Source organism: Lutjanus erythropterus, chromosome 2 (assembly GCF_056507025.1).
Source record: "Lutjanus erythropterus isolate fLutEry1 chromosome 2, fLutEry1.hap2, whole genome shotgun sequence".
In the NCBI taxonomy this organism is placed as follows: Eukaryota; Metazoa; Chordata; class Actinopteri; order Lutjaniformes; family Lutjanidae; genus Lutjanus; species Lutjanus erythropterus.
In genome coordinates, this window is record NC_139318.1 from 11,282,149 (window position 1) to 11,305,330 (window position 23,182).

The 23,182-nt window shown below is 39.6% G+C and overlaps 1 protein-coding gene across 1 annotated transcript in view; it reads left to right on the forward strand.

The window, feature by feature from the left end:
* The window catches only part of itpr1b (inositol 1,4,5-trisphosphate receptor, type 1b), a 120,365-nt gene that overhangs the window by 71,430 nt on the left and 25,753 nt on the right, over positions 1-23,182 (forward strand). Inside the window, exons 47-55 of the mRNA XM_084727939.1 lie at positions 6,312-6,495; positions 8,315-8,577; positions 10,078-10,278; positions 12,529-12,639; positions 13,279-13,374; positions 13,451-13,585; positions 14,837-14,944; positions 16,292-16,523; positions 21,222-21,344. Coding sequence (XP_084584065.1) covers positions 6,312-6,495; positions 8,315-8,577; positions 10,078-10,278; positions 12,529-12,639; positions 13,279-13,374; positions 13,451-13,585; positions 14,837-14,944; positions 16,292-16,523; positions 21,222-21,344 — 1,453 coding nt within the window. The remainder of the gene's footprint in view (positions 1-6,311; positions 6,496-8,314; positions 8,578-10,077; positions 10,279-12,528; positions 12,640-13,278; positions 13,375-13,450; positions 13,586-14,836; positions 14,945-16,291; positions 16,524-21,221; positions 21,345-23,182) is intronic.

The following is a 23,182-nucleotide window of genomic DNA, read 5'->3' on the forward strand; positions in this document are numbered from 1 at the left end:
GAGTATTTAAGACTTAGGAACTGAGTTGCAGGATTCATCCCCCTCGTATTCATCCATTTATTAAATCCTAATAATTTAATTTGGGTTGTCTGGTCACATCATTTATAGCCACAAACATGTTGTTCAGAGACTTTAATTTGGCAGATTACAGATGAACTTTCACTCACGCATTTACTTGCACTAAAAACAACAACACATTGCACTTGTTTGACCATTGACATGGAAAATGGCCTTCATTAAGTGTCCCACCAAACAGTTACAGTCACAGTAATACCTTGGCTTAATAAAGCTGATGTGACCACAAACAGAGCTGCTAGAGGTGCAACCAGGTAGACTGCACAGCCCGTTCAGCCATTCTTTCTATTTTTTATCCACCTCTAACATGAATGTATGGAAACAGTACCTCTGTCATCTGCTGTTAGATTTGATCTGCTAACATTGTTAGCTGCTGTGTATGATTTCTACCAAATGTAGTATGTCATAAACCATGAGTCTTCAACAGGGAGTCCATTACCCCCTTGGTTTTGTTGGATTTGATTGTTTTTTTTAATATATAAATTAAAATATATCTGCTAATAATGTGTTACCTATTAAATCACTGTGCTGAACCTATCCATAATGACAAACTAGTTAGCTATGTATTATTGAAACATATTGGCCTATTAGCTGAATTGTTATCCCAAGGCCAGCCTACAGCCAGCCAGCCAACACACTTGGGAGTCACAATGAATAGTTTTGTAACTTTGTGAGCAAATGCTCTGACATAGGGTCTACCTTCCACCCCAGAAACCCCTGGCAAAAATGCAGAGGGTGGGGCTAAAGCACCAAACATTAGCCATGCTGCTGACTTAGCAGCTACGGGTAAATGCACCCAAAAATATTCAATGCAATATATTATGTAGTAGGGGGCTCCTTCTCTTTCTCTCTATCAACTAAGGGGCCTATCGCCTGAAAATCACTGAAGACCCTGGTCTTGAAGTCTTGAATGAAATATGAAAGTATGGGGAGAAAAAAGGAGTGCTCATCATTGAGTCATGAGAGCCTGTCTAGACCTGCAGATATATGATAACTTTGTACAGTAATAATCAGACTCTCTGATGTCACTGATTCCCCATCAATGAATAGTCGCTAGTCGATAAACAAGAAATGTTTTTGATGTAATCTCAATGCTTGTTTTAAACTTTAGGCTTTTAACTTTTTTGTTCTGGAAATTCCTTATCAGGCATGTGCCCATACACTGAAAATAATTCATCTCATAACTCAAATGCAGGACTGTTTGAAAGGGTATGGCCATCACCAGTGAAAACCAACCCCTCATACCCACAGTTTGCAATCATTACATAAGTTTAGCAGTCACGTAGTAGCAACACTTGCTTAAGTTAGTCTAATTCAGAATTGTACTATATGTCTTCACTTGAATAAGAAAAGTAACAACAAAAACCTAAATAAAGTAAGTTGTTTGGTGATAGTGATAGCATATAGATAGAAGATAAAGAACTGACTTATGGGTGAATTCTGGCCTTGAAGAAATGTGGCAATAAATGACATACCTCTTATATAATGCTACACACATACTGTATGTCAAACATTACTTATTGACCTACATAACTTTCCTTAAATAACCTAAGCTCGCATGGTTGAAAAGAAGAAAACATGTTGTTTGACACGTAGGCTCACACCCTCTAGGTTGTTGTCCAGTGCAGAAGCAGCAAATACTGTGACACTACTAGAGTAACTGAGGCACACATGCAAGACACGTACGTACTGTATCATAGCATGAAACTTAACCGTTGCATACTCATCTGTACACGCCATTAGCACATGCACACACGCACACACACATGCACACACTCCTGAATATACTTAGAGGCTTGAGTGCTCATTCCAAAAACAGTCTTTAGAGAGAGAGTGTGTGTGTGTGTGTTTGTGTGTGTTATATAAGAGAAGAAGTGTAGAAGCACTGCTCCTCCCAACCCACCATCCATCTACTCAACGCTGTCTTCATGACCTCAGATCCTCAACTGTCACAGGAGCAAACAGGTGCCACCGCTCTTACTCAATAGGCTTGTTGTGGCACGCTGCTGCCCTCAGCCCCTTCCAGCAGGAGCATGAATTACCCCCCTCTGCACCACCACCACCACCACCTCTGCTCGGTTCAAGTTCACTTTACAGCTACCTCTTGGAAAGCTTTAAAAAGCTTCTGCAAAGTGAATTTCCAGGCATCAGCGTCATCAGCGTGCCAGTGCTCTTGTAACCACAGAGCGGGCAGGGGATCCTCCTTTTAAAAGACAGTTTATAGATGTTTAATTATTTCAGTCCTGCTCTGTGCAGCTTTTTAGTCAGATCAGTGCATTTACTCTGTTGTTATTGCTGAAGTCACTTTTCATGGCTTGTTGCCTATGCAGAATCTTGACAGCATGCACTCCTGTGTATCTCTTTTTCATTTCAACCTATCTGCCAGTCTCGCCGTAGCTTCAAAGAGCAGATCTCTGTGGTTACTAGCAGGGCGTGGCAGAGAACGCCACTGAATCCCTCCAATAAGTACAGAGATGGCTTTGTCACTCACCAAGGTGTCAGGCTGGAAAGGCGGGAGACGGATAAAAGAGAAAGAGAGAGCTGGTGGTGTAAACAGGCCTTACATAACAGGCCCGTGTTGATGCCAGGAGCCAGGGTGGCAGCTGACAGGGAATGGGAGAGGAAAAAGCGCAGAATAATCAGAAAGGAGGCCCTGCCGTGCCACCATGTTGAATCTGTAGAACTGGAGAGTGAATCATGAGTCGACCTAAACCTGCTGTGCTGAACATGACTGACAGCCGCGAGATCAGAAGATCTCCCAGGGGGGTTTAATGGCTCACTACTGGGACACGTAAAGGGCTGAAAGGCCTCAGGGAAAAAGGCTGTGTGGTTGACTGACCAGTTTCTTCAAAGAATGACTCAGCAGTCAGAAGGGAGAATTGATAGCTAAATTTTGCACACATTGTGTTAAAAATGGCTGTTATCAAAGTCATTACCTGAACCTGTTTACTACCTTATGTAAGATTGAATTCTGTTTAAATTACACAGTCTTTCATCAGCTCTGCTAAGAGATGGAATCATACTTTAAACACAAAAGCAAGAAGTACAGCATGGACAGTATACTTTTACATGCTGACTATTGACAAATTATTTATTAATTTACTTGATTCACACCTTTGATCAGAACCTTAAATAAAAGAAAGTAAAGATTAAAATAATAGTAGTAACAGAAAAAGAAAATAATCTGATATATTGACATACTCCGTGTCCTCAAAGTGATAATTAAAATCTTAAAATCAGTTCTAAAACACAGGCAAACAGTGTAATGAAGCTAAAATTGGGGTTATGTGTACTCTTTTGTGTGAATTTTGAAGTAACAGAGGTCTGGAAAGATTGTGTTTACTTGAGCATGAGCAGAGTGAGTTACAGTAATCTAAATGAGTTTTTGGGAAACAGAAAGGATACTCTGTTATAAGCCTGACTGAAGTGTTGATTGCTCAAAAGTGATCCGTGCAGCTAGAGATGACACTGGTGGAGAATGAACCAAGTTCTCATGCGATGTGATGACATATCGAGGCTGTCTGTGTTCAAATGGAGGGAATTATTTGACAGTTTTTAACTAAATGTAGGCATGTACTGAGAGTCGGTTGCTTGTTACTGGTGGAGTTGAAAGGGAAAGCTTATCATCTGCATAAAAATAGAAACTAATATGTTTGCAGATAATGCATGGTAATATATAAATGAAGAAAAGCAGGGGGCCAAAGACCGACCCCTCAGGTACTCCATAAAACCGATTCTAAAAAAGAATCTGTGGAAAATTTGCAATCACCACTCTACCAACACTAAAATGCTGTAGATATGGATAAAAACAGTTTATCAAAGTACCAGAGATGATAACTCGTTTTTTCTGATGCTCAAATAAAATTGACAGTTAAAGATTAAATGTCTGAAATGGGCAAAATAGTGATTAAATAGTGATTTAAACCTGTCTGAATCTGAGCAAGCGTTTGATGTCAGCTTTTAGTATTTGACAGTTTTTCGTACTGGTATCAGAAAGTACTGAGCCCTTGTTTAACTGACTCTGTAGGCACAGCTAAGGAGCAACAGTTGCTGTATGCTATTTATTCTTTTTGCCTTTGGCACATATGAGAGGCAAGTGTTGACATAATGATTCCCTTTGAATCCGCGAAGAAAAAAGATTTTTTATGGCCTTAGTCATGAGGTCTATTTAATTTGGTAATCTTGTAAAGCTGGTGTCCTGGAGCTGTTGTCTGGTGAAGGCGGCCTGCTTGCATAAGTCTTCTGCTGACTCTTTATCAGATCATTATCAATGAATGGCCTGATCTTGTCAACAACATGATGCTAACAGCTTGAAAAACAAGCGTGAAGAAGCTGTTGCATAAAAGAGAAGGAAAACAACTCGGATTTGCTTTAATGCATTAAGTGTTCTGCATCCCTCAGAACTTGAGTCAGGTGATTCTGCAGAGATTTTCGCTAACTAGGTTTCATGTTTCCAAAGAGTTTCTATGCAGATAACGTCACTTTGGTTCCGTGTACTGCACTTGAATGATTGCATGTCTTTCTCCTGTTTCAGAAACTTATAGTCAAGCTAAACCTGGAAAGAGTCTTGTGTAACAGGCTTTCAGAACTGCCCCAGAATCTATGTATGCGATAACTCCTGCTTGCATCGAACCCCTCCTGCTTTCGGACCCTCCCTCCTCTCTCGCACACCACATGCTCACTTCGTGCCGTTCTGGCACTGAAAAGTAGGGCAGGGTTTTCCTCTCTCCCATGCTCGGCCTCAGTGGGCTGATGTAACAGTGTTAGAGCTGAGGCGCTGTGTGCCCTCACTGTAACCACTCAGCTGATTACAGGTCTTATGTAAGGAGGGATTGTCGAGAGGAAAATGGGACAGAACATATGAGCCTGTTGCAGAAAAACAACAGCTCCGTGCAGTGCACACAAAGCTTTCAAACAAGATGGCCCTTTGTGTCGTTCAGCTATAGGCAGAACATTTCCTTCCTCACCTTGACTTCACAAACTGCTGACTCATGCTGGATCAATTGTTTACTGTTGCATGGTTGAAAAGCTCATAAAACCAGACATTTGTGGTCAAGTGCAATCACACAAACGTATTTTTTTTTTGCAAGTGAGGCTAAGAACATGTTTCAACAGCTGTGTGTCTTTACCTGCATGGGTTTGCATGCCTTTGTTTGTGTGTGTACATAAGTGTGCTTTTAACTTCAGTTGTGGTTCAGCAGGGTGTGTAGCTGTGTTTGCGGGTGTGCATGCATTTGAGTTTGGCTGCATGTAAATCCCAAATGTTTTCTTTGCTGTTTTTGCTGTTGCGTGCCTGTTTGTGTTAACACCCAGCATAGTCTTCAGGGTGCCAGAACCGTGTTATGCCCAGGGAGCAAAGAGCAGATGGTGTAAAATCAGGTGAGCATGGTGAGGCCTTGCAGCATGTTTTCCTGGCACTGTGAGAGGAGGCTTATGTAACCGCTTCTAACATAACCCCTGTCTGTCAGCACTGCCTAAAGACTAAGAGAGACAATAAGACCATGATAAGAAAAAAAAGTCAGAGGACCTCTGCTGAAGGGCTTCTCTGATCCAGGTAGAATGAAATTTCACACATTATGATGTTGAAAATCAACTACTTTGAATCAGTATTTTCACATAACACTGGTTCCTAAAAAAAAGTAAGAGAGCTGACAGTGGTGACTGGAATTGATTTTTTTTTTTTCTGCCTGATAGGTCATGACAGGTGACCGGCTTTTAGATGCATGCGCTGGACAATGGTTCATGTCATGTGCACAGCGACAGACAGTAGCATCACAGCCATGTTCAATGGCGCTGGTCACTACCACATACCCACACATGCTAGCATGTCTTTGACATTAAGAGGAACATTAGATTCCAAGAACAAAATAAAGAGAAAAATTAGGGGAAAAAAATCAGGAGAAGAGGAGAGGACATGAGTAAAGAGGGGGAGAAAATGAGAGAAGTAAGAGAAGACAAGATGAGAGAAGAGAAGAGGAGAGAAGAAAAGAGGACAAGACCTGACAGTAATCTGTTTTATTATGAAAATACAATCTAATTGTCCATCAAAGAAAAGTTACAAAAATGTTTATGTACGCTGTCAATTATAGTTCATAGCAAGAAAGAAAATTGGAATTGGCAGGTCATACTTTTAAAAAATCAGATATCAGAATAGCCAAAGAAAGTTTAAATCATCACTAGTATGCATCACTATGCATTTTACATGTTTTGTCCTTTTCTTTCTTATTTGTCTCCAGAGGTCATTTTTCCATCGTTTAACGGGGGACAACAAATCAGAAAAATTCTTCAAGGTGTTTTATGAGCGCATGAAGCTGGCTCAGCAGGAGATCAAGGCCACTGTGACTGTCAATACTAGTGACCTGGGCAGCAAGAAGAAGGATGAGGAGCCACCAGACAAAGACACACCAGCACGCAAGAAAGGTGAAGGGTCAAGAGGACCTTCATTCCCGTCATACACTGAAGGGTATCACACAAGAGACCATCAAACTGGCAACATAAACCTCTTTTGTCTTCTGTGTACTTGACATTTAGTCTGTTTGAATAACAGTCCCAAATGTCCTGTGCATTAAAACAGCAATGGCCACAGAAGGCAACAATATTTAATTGAAGGGTCCCTTTAAAAAATGTGTGTTTAGTGTGTGTATTGTATATGTATTTAGTTTTGTAAGAAAAGAAAAAGGACCCTGTCTGAACAACTTATCAGGGTTAGCTAGCAGCAATCACAGTTACTTGTCTTTTAGCTGAACACACAGAGACTTTTGAAAACCTCTTTCCCTCTTATTTCCTGCACGCACATGAGTGGATGTTCAGCTTTCCTAACCATATCAGAAGAAAAACTGAAAGGCAAACTTATCTACTGGCAATTGGAAAAGTGAAAAATCACCTATTTTTAAAAGAAATGTAAAAAAAAAAAAAAAAAAAAAGTTAATTAATTTTGGTGTAAGAACAGTATTTGTATTTCTGTCTTTCTCAGTAAGATATAACTGAGTAAGTAAGACATAACTAGCCAAGTAGAACAGATATTACTTTTCTAGTTATTTTGAACGGTTAACAACTTAAAACCCTTTCCATACACGTGCTGGCATTGCTTGATTCTGTTTGACTTGGCACGTCAGTCCAGCACAGCAGGGATTTGCATTTTCATCACAACAGGGCTACTCGCTTGAAGGTGTATCTCATGACTGAAAATGAGCAGCTTAGTTTGAGTTGAGCAGCAGTTAAACAGCAAATAAACACTGAATTTCCTATGAATTCTTCACAGTGAAAGTCTTGTGTTATTGTGTTATGCAATAGCTTTTATTATAAAACAGCAAAACCAGGAAACTTTGAGTTTTCATCAGTGATAACTTGACTCACCTCCTGCACGGCTGAAAGTGAACATGACAGTGAAATACAATAGATACTTTAGTGTAAAAACAGCAACATAAGAGAGCTGAACATACAGTAACCTTTAGTGGTCAGCCTCGCAACACAGGGGTTGTCACAGGTTGGCTGTGGTCAGTGAGACATCAGCACAGCGCGCTTGTAGGCGGGTCGGGCTTGCTTTCGCCTCATTTCAGAGTAGGTCCATCTCTGGACAGATCAGCATGATAAAGGTGGTAAAAGTAATGGAAATTAGCATGGCACAGTTTGACATGGCCAGTGGAAAAGCCCCAACTGATGTTCCAGAAAATGTCATGTTTGACGTGTCACTGCTGCCTCATATGACTCTGCTAAGCCCCTCCCACCAAACAGAGAGGTGGAGGGTTTTGCATTGGGTATGTTCAGATGTTCAAGCTCACATTGCTTACTGAAATATAAAGTCACTTAATACTGTATGAAGTCATTGTAAGTCTTACTTTTCTAAATTAAGACAATATAAAAAAAGCATTTATAGCTCAGTGGGTGGAGCGTTCGTCCCATGTACTGGGGCTGTTGGTCCTTTGCAGCGGTCACTGGTTCGATTCCCGCCTGCGGCCCATTTGTTGCATGTCATTCCTCCTCTCTCTACCCCCTTTCCTGTCATATCTTCAGCTGTCCCTATCCAATTAAAGGCAAAAGCCCAAAAGATAATCTTTAAAAAAAAACAAAAAAAGCAAAAAACATTTATAGATATTTATTAAAATTTCCAGTAAAAAAAGATGATGCTTGTAAATGCTGATATGTATCACCAGCTATGAATACGTGATATGTTAACACAGTCTTTGTGTGTTATCTCCAGTAGTCTGTATTTGACTCACTCTCCTCTGGCTGTGGTTAGTAAAAGATGTGCCGGTGGTAGCAGTGGTGACCGAAGAGGTGAAAGAGCAACTGGTGGAGGCCTCTGCTGTCACCAAGAAGGCCTTCACAACCTACCGCCGCGAGGCCGAAGCAGAAGAGCACCAAGCGGCCGCTGACGGCACTCCTGTCCCAACCACTGATAAGAGCCAGGAGGAAGGCGAGATGAGCGTCATCATCACCATCATGCAGCCCATCTTGCGCCTCATGCAGCTGCTCTGTGAGAATCACAACAGAGATCTGCAGGTCAGCCATGACACCGACTTCTTGGCGCTGTAGGGCTTTTGTTTTGCCTAATCTTACCCCCCCCGCCACCCATGACATGCTTACATTTCCTGACCTGTGTTCTGAACTTCTATCAGCACACTCACTTATACAGAAATGAAACCAGAAAATAGGCACCATTTGCAGAACTGCCTGATGCAGCTGTTTCCATATCGGGTATGTCTTGGTCTGGTTTCACTATGAGGAGTATGTTGTTGTTTAGTAATGGCTCGCCCCAGCAGCCCAGACACAAGACTTCCTTCTTGCACTGATTCTGTTTACACCCCAAACCAAGACAGGCGTTCATTAGATGGTAGTTGGCTCTGTGCTGAATCACTCTGTCTGGTCCATCCTGACCCAGTGTGGGTGCGAGATATTGATTTACTGCTAGCCATGCAGCACAGATGATCAATTCACTGAGATGTTTCTGTTCCTTCCAAAGACATGGAGTAATTGTCTGGCTGCTGTATAGGCTTACATAAGAAGACAAAAGTAGAACGAGCCTCACGACTCTTAACTTGATATTTTTATTTCTCACTTTAGAGAAAGAAAGAAAATGTTTGAGAAAATGTGTTTTAGATTGAGACTGAGCAGACGCCTGAAGAAGTGTTTCTGGTATGAACTGTCTCTTCAGACCCTGAGACTATGACTAATCAGCTTGCTTCAGCACTGTCAGATATTTGCTCAGCATCAAGTCTGACAGTTTTTTGCTTTCTTATTTGAAGTCAAAAGCGAGCCATTGGCTCCAATGCATGAATCTTAATTTTCTCTTATATTTGTTCTTAAACAGAGCAGTAAGAGGAATATAGGAAAATCCTGTGTGGGGTTCATGAAATGTTTGCTGCCAGCCAAGTCTGATCTTACCTACCTGAGTATGTTGAGGAATCACACTTATAAAACTCTTAAACCAAATGTGCATGCCAGAAAATTTGCCATTAGCCTTTGGAAATGCCCCAATAAATCCATACAAGGGCAGCCTGATTTGGCATGTGCAAATGACTTACCGACAAGCCACTGACATTTGACAGGTAATGTTAATACAAACAAAAAAAACTTTAACATTTGTGCGTACAAATGATTCATGCATGAGGCCCATTTTGTTGATGATGTATCTCACTGCCCAACAGGGCTGCCACTGATGATTGTTTTCATTAGCAGTTAATCTATTATTTTCACAATGAATTTCTTTGTCTATAAAATGTTTTTTAAAAAGCAGTGACAAATGCTCGTCACAGTTTCCCAGAGACAAAAGTGATGTCTTGAAATGGCTTCTTTGATCAACCAACAGTGTGAAACCCAGACTGTTCATATACTATAATTATTGACAAAGAAAAGCTCCGAATCATAATTTTCTTTCAGTCAAGTAATTGATTAATCAACTAATAATTACAGCTGTACTGCCCAAAGCCATGTAAATAGCATGAGTCCTGAGAAAGATGGATATGCCTAAATAGTGTATATTTTATCACCGTCTGTCTCTAGAACTTTCTGCGCAACCAGAATAACAAGAACAACTACAATCTGGTGTGTGAGACGCTTCAGTTCCTGGACTGCATCTGTGGCAGCACCACAGGGGGACTGGGGCTGCTGGGACTCTACATCAATGAGAAGAATGTCGGACTCATCAACCAGACTGTGGAGAGCCTGACGGAGTACTGCCAAGGTCCCTGTCATGAGAACCAGGTGATACATGACACACAGGTCACGAGTGCTCACACAGTTTGGATTATTTGTTGTGGGGTTGTAGTCAGTTTATTACCTACAATAGCCCTCAGTTTGGAGAAGCAGAATTTATTGCTGTGGACAAAACTCCATTGGTAAAATCAGCAGTTTTACCTCACAGAACATGGAAGTTGCTGGTCTACCGCTGCCTCAATCTGTTGTTTGTTTCTGTTGTTGTGTGACTTTAATGTTTTAAAAGGATTGTTCAAGTCACAGAAGTCACACAATAATGCAAACAAACAGATTGGGGCTGCGGCAGAACAGCAATTCCTGTGTTCTCTGAGGTAAAATTACTGATTTCACCATGGAGTTTTGATGGTTTACATAGAGCAATGCTTTGCCCAAATAAGTTTCCCATCAGAACATACAGTCTGATGACAAGATAAAGCAGTGAAAATATTCTAAATATAGTGTACACTTAAACTGATATTGATTGGACCTTTTTTAAGTGGCTGAAACACCTTTTCTTCTCCCAACTGGCATCTCCAGTAGCTAATACAATGACTATTTTTTTACCTCATACAACCCCACATCAAATAATCTGAACTGTCCCTTTAAGATTTATTTTCAGCAGTATGTTTAGTCTGTGGCTTGTCTGCGTTGTCATTTACCTAACAGCATAGAGCCTTTTTTTTCTTATTTGGATGGTAAAATGTGGTTTCCTTGAACACTTTATCAAATTATCCTTATTGTACGTCAGTGACCTTTTGATTTCAGTAATCCTGCTAGTGGTTTTGTGTGGGTAGTACTGCAATTAGTCCTGAGCATTTGTCTTTCCATGCCCGGCCCTCAGCCACCACACTGAAGCAGCCGCTCGTCTCTCCTCAACAGGGTAACACCGGCCTACTCTGGGCAGAGTGCCTGTATTTGTTCTTTGGTATGGATTAGCATTGCTTGCTCACATGATGGTTGGTGGCATCCTCTGTTCAAGCCGCCGCTGCGGGGTCATTTTATGTAAAGTGTGAAACCGGCATGACTAAACAAGCAACTGGCTAAATGCAGTCGCTGTTTGAACTGCTTTCAGTTCCCTCAAACAGTGCTCGAAGGAGGACTGCCAGACTAAACAAAGCTCTTTGTTCACATCTACTGGGACAGAAAAGGGAGAGACTGAAATAAATGCTGGAATTATTTTTGTTTATGTGCTATTAAGCATCTTTGTGAGATGGTGTCAAGATATTTGCTCCAAACCATTTGGCTGCCACAAGCCATTGTTTCATTTGGGGTTGGGGCACATTAAACTGTAATTTGTGAGCACAAAGCAAATACTCATGAAACTTTAGCAATACTTATGAAACGTGACCAACCTCAATCAGCACATGACTGAGGGCTGTAAACTTAAGGGAATTTGATTGATATAGGGCACTGCAGGGAAAAAAGGAAAGCAGTCACATTTCATGAACTGAAAGACACATTTCTTTTTATTCCAGTCCTCTTAAAGGACCAGTGCGTAGGATTTAGTGCGGTTGCAGGGCTTGCAGAGCCCTTCCTGTTCACAATATATTTTTTCCCCGAATGGAGAAGGCATGACGTGCTCTCCTCTGCCTCTGATTGGTTTACTCTGTTATTGTTACCTTAACTTTACCCAATCTTACCCCTTGTGCCTAAACCTACCCAACCCAAACAATGAAAGCCATGAAGGCAACGAGTACTACCCAGTCAGAGTGTGGCAAGTCATGACTTTGCTCAACTTGGGGAAAAAAAATTTGCTTGTTTCTCTGCATGGATCTATCTGGGCTACTGTAGAAACATGATGGTGCAACAGAGCTAGGACTCACTCCCTCTGCAGATAAATGGCTCATTCTAAGGTAACAAACACACAACAATTCTTATTTTCAGGTGATTATGCTCTAATGAAAACATACTTAAGAATTTTATATTTCATTTTTGCCATATTCTTCCAACAGATCCCCCTAAATCTTATACACTGGACCTTTAAAACTCAATTTGTATATGAACTGTTTATTACTCCTGTCCAAACACCATCTGTGTTGTAACTAATTTTGTGTCGGTATAAGTCATGGGTAGATTGACCTCTAGATGAATAGAGTATAGATTGTGTTTGTTATCTGGTCATAACAGAAAATATTAATAATAATAAATATGACACTTATTGTTGTTGAGTGTTTACATAAAAGTCCTTCAATAATAATGCTGCTAACTAGCCTCTCTCTCTCTATGCTCTCATTTGCTTTCATTTCATCTGCTCCTCAGAACTGCATTGCCACTCATGAATGTAATGGTATTGACATCATCATCGCTCTCATCCTCAACGACATCAACCCCCTTGGCAAGAAGAGGATGGATCTGGTGCTGGAACTCAAAGTGAGTGATTATTGGTTAGTTCAGTGGTTTTGAAGAGGAAACAACACTTCAGGACATTTGCACTCTTACATAACAGGTATATTAGTCTTTTTTCCTGTCTGATGGTATATTTTTCCTATTCCTGTGGAAAACTGTTCGCATGTAGACATGACATCACACTGAGTTATTTCTGTTTAAACACTAGAGATTTAGATTACTTAAAGTTAATGAGAATTATAAAACACCAGACATGACATTGAAAGGGAGAAGTGAATCAGTGAATTGCAGAGTTACTGTACTGTACTGTCAGTAGCTCTAAGAAAATAATAATGCAATGCAGCCGCAAGTGTAATGATAGTGATCATAGTCACACCCCACAGTTATGAACTACTTGGCGAGCTCCAGTTAAGACACAACATTCTCTGGAGATTATCAAGTCATTACAGGAAATATCACAGACTGAAGAAAATCTTGAGACATAGCTGGCTTAATGAAGTATGCCAAAATATTATTATAATGTTATTACAATTCATCATAAAGTCCTCTGCCACGTGTCACTGTCATGTAATTTGTCACAAAGTAAGAATTGAGTTGGCTCTCTATGAAATGAAAATGCACCTGAGTTGATTCTGTTATCCGTGCTCTCTCATGTGTTCACAGAATAATGCCTCTAAGCTTCTCCTCGCAATTATGGAGAGTCGCCATGACAGCGAGAATGCTGAGAGGATACTTTACAACATGAGGCCTAAAGAGCTGGTGCGTATGACACCAAATATTATAAATCATCACACAGTGTTAAGTGGATGTTATCTGATGGTCTGTACTCCTTCAGGTGGAAGTGATCAAAAAGGCCTACATGCAGGGCGAGATAGAGGTAGAGGAGCCGCAGGAGGGTGAGGATGGAGAGGAGGAGCATTCTGCCTCTCCACGCAATGTTGGCCATAATATCTACATCCTGGCACATCAAGTAAGTTGTTTTCAAACTGGGGTTTGGGGACCAACAGGGGTCCTGTAGTGGGTTTTAGGGGGTTCCCGGCAAAAATAGGTGTAAAATGTTTTAACTTTCATTGTGTTTTTTGGAAGTTTCAACAACAAGGAAAGAAATGGGTTTGGCTGTTTTGATTGATTGCAATTTCTAGAGATCATAGTTCATCATTAATCATTATGGCTACTAGGAGTTTTTAAATGGTTACAAAACAGTCTCAATTTTATAACTAATGCCTCTATATGACCTAAATCAGATAACAAGACCATCTGCAAGAAGACTGATTATTTCTATATAGTTGTTCTTAATGCCTGCCACTGGGTCAGATTCTCTGTGATATCAGATGAAACAACATTTTCCCTGGCAGACTTACAGTGAGTAGTAAGTTAGCTGGAGATTTGTATTTAGATAATTTTATTTTTGCTGTTACATTTTGTGGTCACGGTGGAGGAAACACTACAGATTTTGTCCACAGGGGCCTTCAAAATCAACATAATATGAAAGGTCTTTGTAGTACCTTAAATTAACTTTAAATTAAATATTATTAATAATAATATAAGTGAATTTAAGGTGTGTTTTTCCTGGAAATTCAAACAAAATACTAAAAGGAGTTTAAGACAAAATCATTTCAAATTGGGGATCTGTGGTGTTATGTGCATCTATTTTGGGGGTCCTTGACATGAAAATGTTTGGTAAACCCTTAAGTAAGCCACCACCTGTCCATAAAATCAGCATGGAGCGAGACACACCCATGAGTAAATGCTGACCACATAATATATGACATAGTCAGGGGATAGTCAATGGCTGTACTGTTACTGTATGTCCGTGTCATTTCCTGTGGCTTCTACAGACATGTGACACCTGCCATTATATACTCATCTCCTCTTTTTCAGCCCTTGGGCTAAATGTGCACAGCTCAATAGCAGAGTGTCTGTTCAAACCATGAATGAACTTAACAACAACAATTACAGTTATGCAAGCCCACTGTCAATCCACACCCTTGAGCCGTGTGGTTGAATGGACGGAACATGTTGCATTCAAAGAAAGATTAAATTGCATGTACTGTACCCAGCTGTTAAATAGCAACAATGTTGGCTCAGTGTTGCAGCACATGCTAAGTTAACACGTGTACACGTTTGAGGCAAACCTCTCTGATAATAACAGAAACAGTTATTGTAATGATTGTCATTGATCTGTTTATCATTGATTTGATGGTGTTTGTTGTCATTTCAGTTAGCCCGTCACAACAAGGAGCTGCAGGCTATGTTGAAACCAGGGGGGACGTATGGAGAGGGCGATGAGGCCCTGGAGTTCTATGCCAAACACACAGCTCAGATTGAGGTCAGTTGTTATTTCCATTTCGAACTACCCTGTGCCATTTTGGATATGTTGTTGTTGTTTTTGTGTTTTATTTTCAACTTTTACGGTGAAACATTCCCACATTTTGTCCGCTGTCCATCGCCAAACATTTGGCATCTATTATTAGACGTCTGTGTTAGCTGCAGAGGATTGCGACATGTTTTGGCATCACAATGAAGAAGAGGCATGTGATGGTGTTTTTAAAAGGGCAAGTACCTTTGGCATGTTTGTACATTTTCCCATGTGCACTCACTGAGAAGAAGGAATGTTGATTGTTGACAGTCTTCTGAACTTAATAGTTGGTTCAACCTATCAACTGCTTCTGTAAACAAAACAACTCCTTTCTGTATTACAAACATGGCTGCAACTACTGATTATATTCATGATTTATTGATTAATAGTTTAGTCTATAAAATGTCAAAAAGTTCTGAAAAATGCTCATTGCTCAAGAGAAGTCTTCAAATTGCTTCTTTGGTCCAACCAACAGACCAAAACCCAAAGACTCTTAATTTGCTCCCATGCATGACAAAGAAAAGCAACAAATGCTCACATGTGAGCAGAGGGTGGAGGTAATGCAGTACAAATACTCCAGTACAGTACTTAAGTAGACTTTTCAGATATCTGTACTTTACTTAAGTATCTTTTACTTTTACTCTTTGCATTTTAACACAAATATCTGTATTTTCTTCTCCTTACCTTTTCAAAAACAGGCTCTTTAGTTTTAATGTGTTTGAAGGGAGTTATTGATTATTTTTATTTTACATCATTGTGAGCCACTTTCCCAACATCAAGACTGATTTCAACCTAAATGGATGGGATAATAACTCAGAAAAGATGATTCCTTGTTATAGCCATCAGTGCATATCAAACATAGCGGATGTAACAAGACAAAAACAAAGTAAAAGATGTGAAAAGATCAAGTAATAAGAGCCTTTATGTTTTCACTTTTACTTAGGTTTTTTCACTTCTTCTTCTTAATCTCTTTTTTTTATCCTCTGTACTTACTTTAGTAAAGACCATGTATGCTTTATCCCCATTTGCATTTAAAAAGGTGGCACTGGCAAATGTTTGACATTTTTGCTTGAAAAATTACTGAAATGATCAGTTGATGATCCAAACAGTTGTCAATTTATTTTCTTTCAACTGACTAGTTGATTGATTGATCATTTTTGCAGCTCTAATTAGAAGTGCAGTTTGTGATAATAACCAGTCAAATCATTTTCATTGAACACTTGGTGTTAAAGAAGACAGTGGTCAAGATTGTATTTGACCACCACAATGTTAGTGGGATCGTGTGTGATTGGTGGCTGGGTCTATGGTTGTGTCCAGATCGTACGGCTGGATCGCACCATGGAGCAGATTGTCTTTCCTGTGCCCAACATCTGCGAGTTCCTTACCCAAGAGTCCAAGCTGCGTGTCTACTACACCACAGAGCGTGATGAGCAAGGCAGCAAGATCAACGACTTCTTCCTGCGCTCTGAAGACCTCTTCAATGAGATGAACTGGCAGAAGAAGCTGCGAGGTACTCAAGAGGCTACTGGTAACACAAACACAGTTCCCTGTGCGTCTTTCTCCTCAACTCTTTTATCATTTTGTTCCTGGTTTACAAGCTGTCCTCTTGTATCCCTCCAGGCCCCTGAAAACCCCCACCCCTGAATGGGAAGCAGATATTAAAGCCTTTTTCACACATAGACTCCATAAATATTATGTTAAACTGACATGCTGGCATCACACATGAGCAGGAACTGGAGACAAAATTTCCCTGCACCTCACTCTGGCAACTCACCAGGTCAAGATCTAATAAGACTTCCCAACCTCTTCCTCCACACCTCTAGTGTGATCAGATACCATATCAAAGGCCTCAAAAACCAAACAAAGCCTCATTCTGATGTGTCATTCAAAGCACCATGAGTATGCCAAATATGACAACAAAAACAAAAGTAAAATCATACACACAGGCGTTTGACCCTCAGACAGGTTGAACCTGTAACTTTACATTTCTGTTATGCAACCACAAAACTCTCACGTTTTTTTTTCTCTGCAGGTGAGCAGAACAGGATTGACAGAGTAAAACAAGACTTTGATGTCTTAGATTTCTTAAAACAGTGAACTGTTTGGGCACCAGCACGCTGTATAAAACAGCTTAACAAGCAAAAATTAAACTTCATCATATTTAAATAATAATACAGTGGAAACTGCTTATATTTTGCATCTTTTCATACATCACAACATATGGAATGCAGTAACCTGCCTGCTTCTGACTTCTACTTGAGGTTGCTGCTGCATGCTTATTAAAATCATGACAGGAAAAAGAAAATCACTGAATGTCATAAGCTTCAATGAAACTATGTTAATGAGATGCAGCAGCAAAACTACATGAAGCTATATTTCAGAATCAGATTCACAAATACTTTACTGATGCCTGGGGAGAAATTGTTAGCATTACAGTATAAAATATAAAAATAGAAATATAAAAAGTAAGTAAGTATGTAAAATATGTTAAAATGTGTGCATTAGACAGTTATGTACAATATGGAAAAAAATGAAATGAGGTGTATTAATATGTAAACAACAAAATGAAGCAACAATATATACAACAGTGGTTCACATAATAGTGTAAATAAAAACATCAATGCTGAAGATGGGGGACAAGTGTGTTAGGATGAGTATGGTATGGTGAGGTTGGTTTAAATGTGCAGTATAAATAAATAAACGTAGTGATATCAGTGTAACCTGTGTATTGCACTCTTGAATTGTTATTACTGCACAAAGTATTAAACAGTTGAAATTATAGCACATTGTGTATTTCATACACAATACTGTTATGTATTGTAATGTGTTTGAATTATACACAGTACAATAATTTAATTTGTACAGTGGTTTGTTTAGGACAGATGCGCTGTATTTTGAAATAGTTTAATGGTGAAGCTTTATATTCATCTAATAATAAGCAAATGTCAAATAGATGGTAACCTGCATGAAAAACAAAGAGAAGATGAAAAAATAATCAGTTATAATAATCATTCACTTGTACTGATCAGTTCCTGGACAGATGTGATCATTATAAGGGGTTTCCACTGTAAAAGAAATTCCAGGATGTTTTGACAATTTATAAGAATGCGGGACAAACCTGCTGCCATCGGTGCACAGGTAGTACAATTATTCACAAAGTACTGTGAGACCACTCCCCCTCTTTGGTGGTCTTCCAAATGGCTGCTGTTCGCATGTATAACTACCATCCTTGTCAAGTTGGAAACACATCTAATCTATCTGTATTGGTCATACATGATCTGCAAACAGACCCAAGATTGTAACCAAAGACCCCTAACTGACCCTGATAATTGATCTCAGCACTGTTGCAGCTTCTGTGTGTGAAAGGGGCTGCACTCTGCTCCTGTAACTCTGAACCCTGGAGGGATGGAAGTGGAGAGAGCATGTAAACCTTGATAAGCAACTTATTTAAATGATAATATGGTATAAGTTAATTAAAGATTTCAGATAGGATAACAAAATATGTTCTATAAAGATATAAACTGATGTTTTACAGCCTGGAGAGAGTGATGTCAGCTCTGTGAGTGTGATGTGGAGGATAACTGTTGTACAATGCAAGTCCATACACAAAAACTTCTTAACTTTAGAGTTACACATGGTGCCTGTAGTCTGTTCATGTTTTTTGTGAGGCGATCATTATGTCAGGGTCCTGTACTTTGTCTTTTTGGAAACCGAAAACAGAGAGGCGAAGGCAAAAGACAAGTTTCTGGCAGGATTTGACTCAGGAAGTTGAGATTCATGTGGTCACAGAGTATATTAACCTTTATACTCCCCTCCTTTCGGTCTCGTACTACCATGAATTGTGAATTTAAAGGTAAATCTGAAGACTGCCAGCGTGAATAATCGATGAATTGGTGTTTGAGAGGTCACACGAGTGTAGGATGTTGTTTCTTCTGGGCAGAAAAACTATGAATAGTGAACATGAACAGTGTTTTATTTCCTTTATTGCTGTTTTGTTGTAAGCGAAACTGGGACAGTCAGCAGTAAACAGCGACAGGAAAGTTGGCAGAGAAATGGATGTGACACGTGATAAAGATCCTTGGCTGGAGTCACTCAGGATGTTGTTCTTACATGTTGTATCTGAGCCAACTGAGTTAGCAGGATGCTCCAAGTCTGTCCAGTCCATCTTAATGGGATTACTGGGTCGACCTGCTTCATTTAGGCCTACCTGTATGAGGTCATGCTCGGTCTCACGTTCTTTACTTCTGACGCAACCTTAGTGAGAAAAACCAAAACTGGCAAGCAGTGGACACCAGACTTATTATAGTTTTGGGTTTTTCAGCAGTTTTTAGCTTTATTTCAATTTTAAATTTTGTTTTCAATTTATTTATTTTTTTTTTTTTCAGTTACTTTTTCTGGAGTGGGTTTGCTTGTTTCAGTGTAGTTTTTGTTTAAAAATGTTAAACTTTGTTTTTATTACTTTTAGTGTTAGTTTACCAATGCCTCTTCTTTCTTATTGTGTTGATAAATCTGACCCAAATGACAAAGACTAAAACCAAAGACATTTCCTGTATATTTTTTTTTTTTGTACAGTGTCATTTCAGTTATTTTTTTCCCAAAGCCTTGTTCTGTTATTTATTTATTTAATTATTATTATTATTTTATTGCAGTTAACTAAAATGTTTTTTTCACACCTAGTTTTAGTTTTTATGTTAGGTTTGGTTAAAGGTAGAATCAGTAGGATTTGTCAGAGTTGATTGTAAACGTACCAGAAAGATGCCAGGACTTCCCCAATGAGTCTATACATTACTTTTATGCGTTTTATGGCTTTAACTATAATAACCTTGGTGGACACGTGGCAGGTTCCATGTCAGCAAGGGGGAGATCAGGAATAACAGCCATGAAAAAACAGTGTATGAAACTTTCAAGATGAATTTCAGTAGTCCTCTCCATTTTAAACCGAACGTTTGTTTTTTACTAAAATTAAAAGCCATAATCGTGCAGACAATTATTTTTTTGAAACCCCTTAGCTGATTCTCTGTCAGCTGTAGTGAAGTGACTGGCTTAAGAACATTGTCACCTGTCCCAATATCTGACCTGAAGGAAGGTGGTTTGTCTCTAATGTGATAACATATGACGACAGCCACCTCTCTCCTATCCAAATGAATCAGCACAGCTGGAGCACATATTGTTCCGCTGGTGTGAACCACTCATCGTGAATGTTGTCACTTCTGTTGCTAAAAGTCCCCACCCGCAGTTCTTCTTTCCTGATGAACAGTTGGGCTCAAAATAGTGTTAGGCACGATACTGATCTCCTGACCCAGGTGTGTGTGTTTGTGTGTGTGTGTGTGGGCGTGTGCACACGCAGATAATAGTGTGCATGCATTCATGTTGTTTTACTTTCCTAAAAGTAGAAAATAATGTTGTGTCGAGGTCTTCAAAATGGGATGTGGGCCTCCTCAGGGGGATTCCAAACAGTTTTAGGGATGCACAGTGAATGGAAGTGCAAAATATCACATCAAGTCATACATTAGTTCAAAAGAAATCAACAGAAGAGCCTAAATGTGTGTGATTTGGTTAAAGAGATAGTCCAGAGACACAGTATTGGGGAATTTTACTGTTTTTTGTTTTTTTTGGCTTTGAGAGGAGGCCCACAGTCTCAGACTTTGAAAACCCCTGCTGTAGTGTGTGTGAAATTAGCATGATAATTGATTTTGTGTACATAAATTTAAGTTTTGCCTTATTTTACCCTTTGCAGTTTTGGTGCTTAAAATGGCACTTAAAATGATACAGACCCCTTCTGATTATGCTTGATTAATGTGTTTCACCCCAGACTGGGTTCATTTCACAAATGACTCCCTCCTTAACTTTTGAAGTGATTAAAATTAAAGTGTAGTTGATAAAACATGGCGAGAATGTTCTGTTGCTGTAGAGAAACATGACAGACATTTGCCACTGACATTATTTATTTCACGCCAAAGAAAATTAATCAACATGGAGGTTCTGTGTAACATCATCCCTGCTTTGACTTCAGTTAATTGGAAATTAGATTAAATGCACAAATTTTACACATTTTGCTCCTTGTTTGTGTGAAACACTAATCAGTTATTCTGTGTTTTACTTTTCCTCTAGTAAACTAGTGTTCTGTTCTGTGAAATTATTAGATAAATTGTCCTTGATGTATTGTACCGTTAATGTTTAGATGCTGCAGTGTTCTCTCTGCAGTGTAGTGACCTGTGTTCATTTGCTTCTATACACTGTCGTGCAGCTCAGCCCATCCTGTACTGGTGCTCCAGGAACATGTCATTCTGGAGCAGCATCTCCTTCAACCTGGCTGTGCTCATGAACCTGCTTGTGGCCTTCTTTTATCCGCTGGAGGGGGTCCGAGGAGGTCAGTCTTACTAAAATCTTCACCTTTTGAACTTTCTGTTTCCTTTAGCACTTGGAAAATAACAGAATGTTTTAAAATGCCCTGATTGTGATCTTGTGCTTGTGTGTATATCCTCTGTGGTTAACACAATGTGTGTGACTAATACAGCACAGGAAATGGGAGTGAGTGGCACCAACATTAACTGTTCAGGGAACGCCAGGGGTGGAGCAAAAATCAGTATAGCAAAAAAAAGAAATTGGGTCATGGCTTATTAAGCTCTTTATTTGAGGCTCTGGATTGATAGTTTTACATCCTTGCATGTTACACCTTCCAGGTGCATCTCCATGTTGTCAAGTAAAAAGCAACATCCATTGGCTCAATGTGTATAAAAGGTTGTTATTGACTACTCCAGGCCAACAGTGGAGTTAAGGCCAGTATAAACTCCCTCAAAATTTCTTTTCAGATTACTGTAGAAGTGGTGAGAAGCTTCTTTTTGATATTTGAAGAGGAAGTGGCATTGTGTCGCCCAAGTTTTGAAAGTTTCCGAAACCAATAAATTGACAAACACACCCACTTTCCACAGTAATTGCTAGGTGTGAAAATGAGTACAACTCTACCACAGTTACTTTCTCCTCTGTCCATGATTGAAAATGACACGGTGAACTAAGATTTGAGGTAAAAGGGAAACTCCACTTATTTTATACATCAAAGTCTATGGGAGTACAACTGTATAGCCCTATGTGAAATAGGTATAACATATATTTGTATAAAGCCTTTTGTGGTTCCAAAAAGGAGCTAAGAAAAATCTGTAAAATGTCCTCTAGTGAAGACACTTAAGTCAGTGTTGGGCTGAAGTTTGAAAAAGAAAAAAAACATCTGTGTGAGCTTACCAGACTAGGGATGTTAATGGTTAACTGGAGAATTTTTTGGACCAGTTATGCATGTCTGCCTATAGCTTAATTTGGACACACTCCGCTGTCAGCTTCACCCGCAAGTAGTGTGAGGTAAAAAATGAATGAAACATGGTGTGGGAAAACTTCCTCCAGAAAGGCAACAAAGTCAAATGTAAATTGCGTAATGCTACTATTCAGTTGAGTAGTAGTAATAGCACTATGCTGTACCACATTAAGAACAAGCACCCTGCTGCCATGTCTAAGGGTGGCTCGCAGCCAAAAATCACATCGCTTCTGACTGGGGTAAGAAATGCGTACTGGCATTATGCCAGTGTTGCTGCCAGTCACTATGGTAGAGGGTGAGGGATTCCAAGAGCTGTTTTACTACTTCAAGCCCAAGTATGTGAAAGTTTGTGTAAAGCAACAATAGATGTGTGTTTTGAGTTTGCCACATCACAGAAACATATTAATTAATCACCCAGCCTAATTTGAATAGATACAAAAATTGCTATGTATTTGAAATAAGGTCTCAAAATCATGAAGAAAAAACACGATTATGCCCTGAAAACGACCTGAAAATGATCTGAAACATGGACGCTCCATCTAGCAGCTTTATTGGACATGTACAGACATGTTTAAGTCACCTGAGCCAGAGGACGGTGACAAGATGTTTTTTTTCTATCTGTGTTGGTTTGTTGGAACTGAAGTGAGAGTGAGCTGAAGTTAATTGCTGGGCTGATTTGGATAGACAGAGTCGCTGTAGGTACATTTGTAACTGACCGTTGGTGTTCATGTGTTGGTTCATGGAGCTTATTTAATATTAGGGAACTGTGGCTCCAGTATGTCACAGAGGCATGTTTCAGGTCCACCCAGAAAATCCTGAACATGGACAACAAACAACACTTTAAGGAGAAGAGAGATGAGCTAAAAATCAAGTTAGCCATGGCAGACAAACTTGCTCTGACC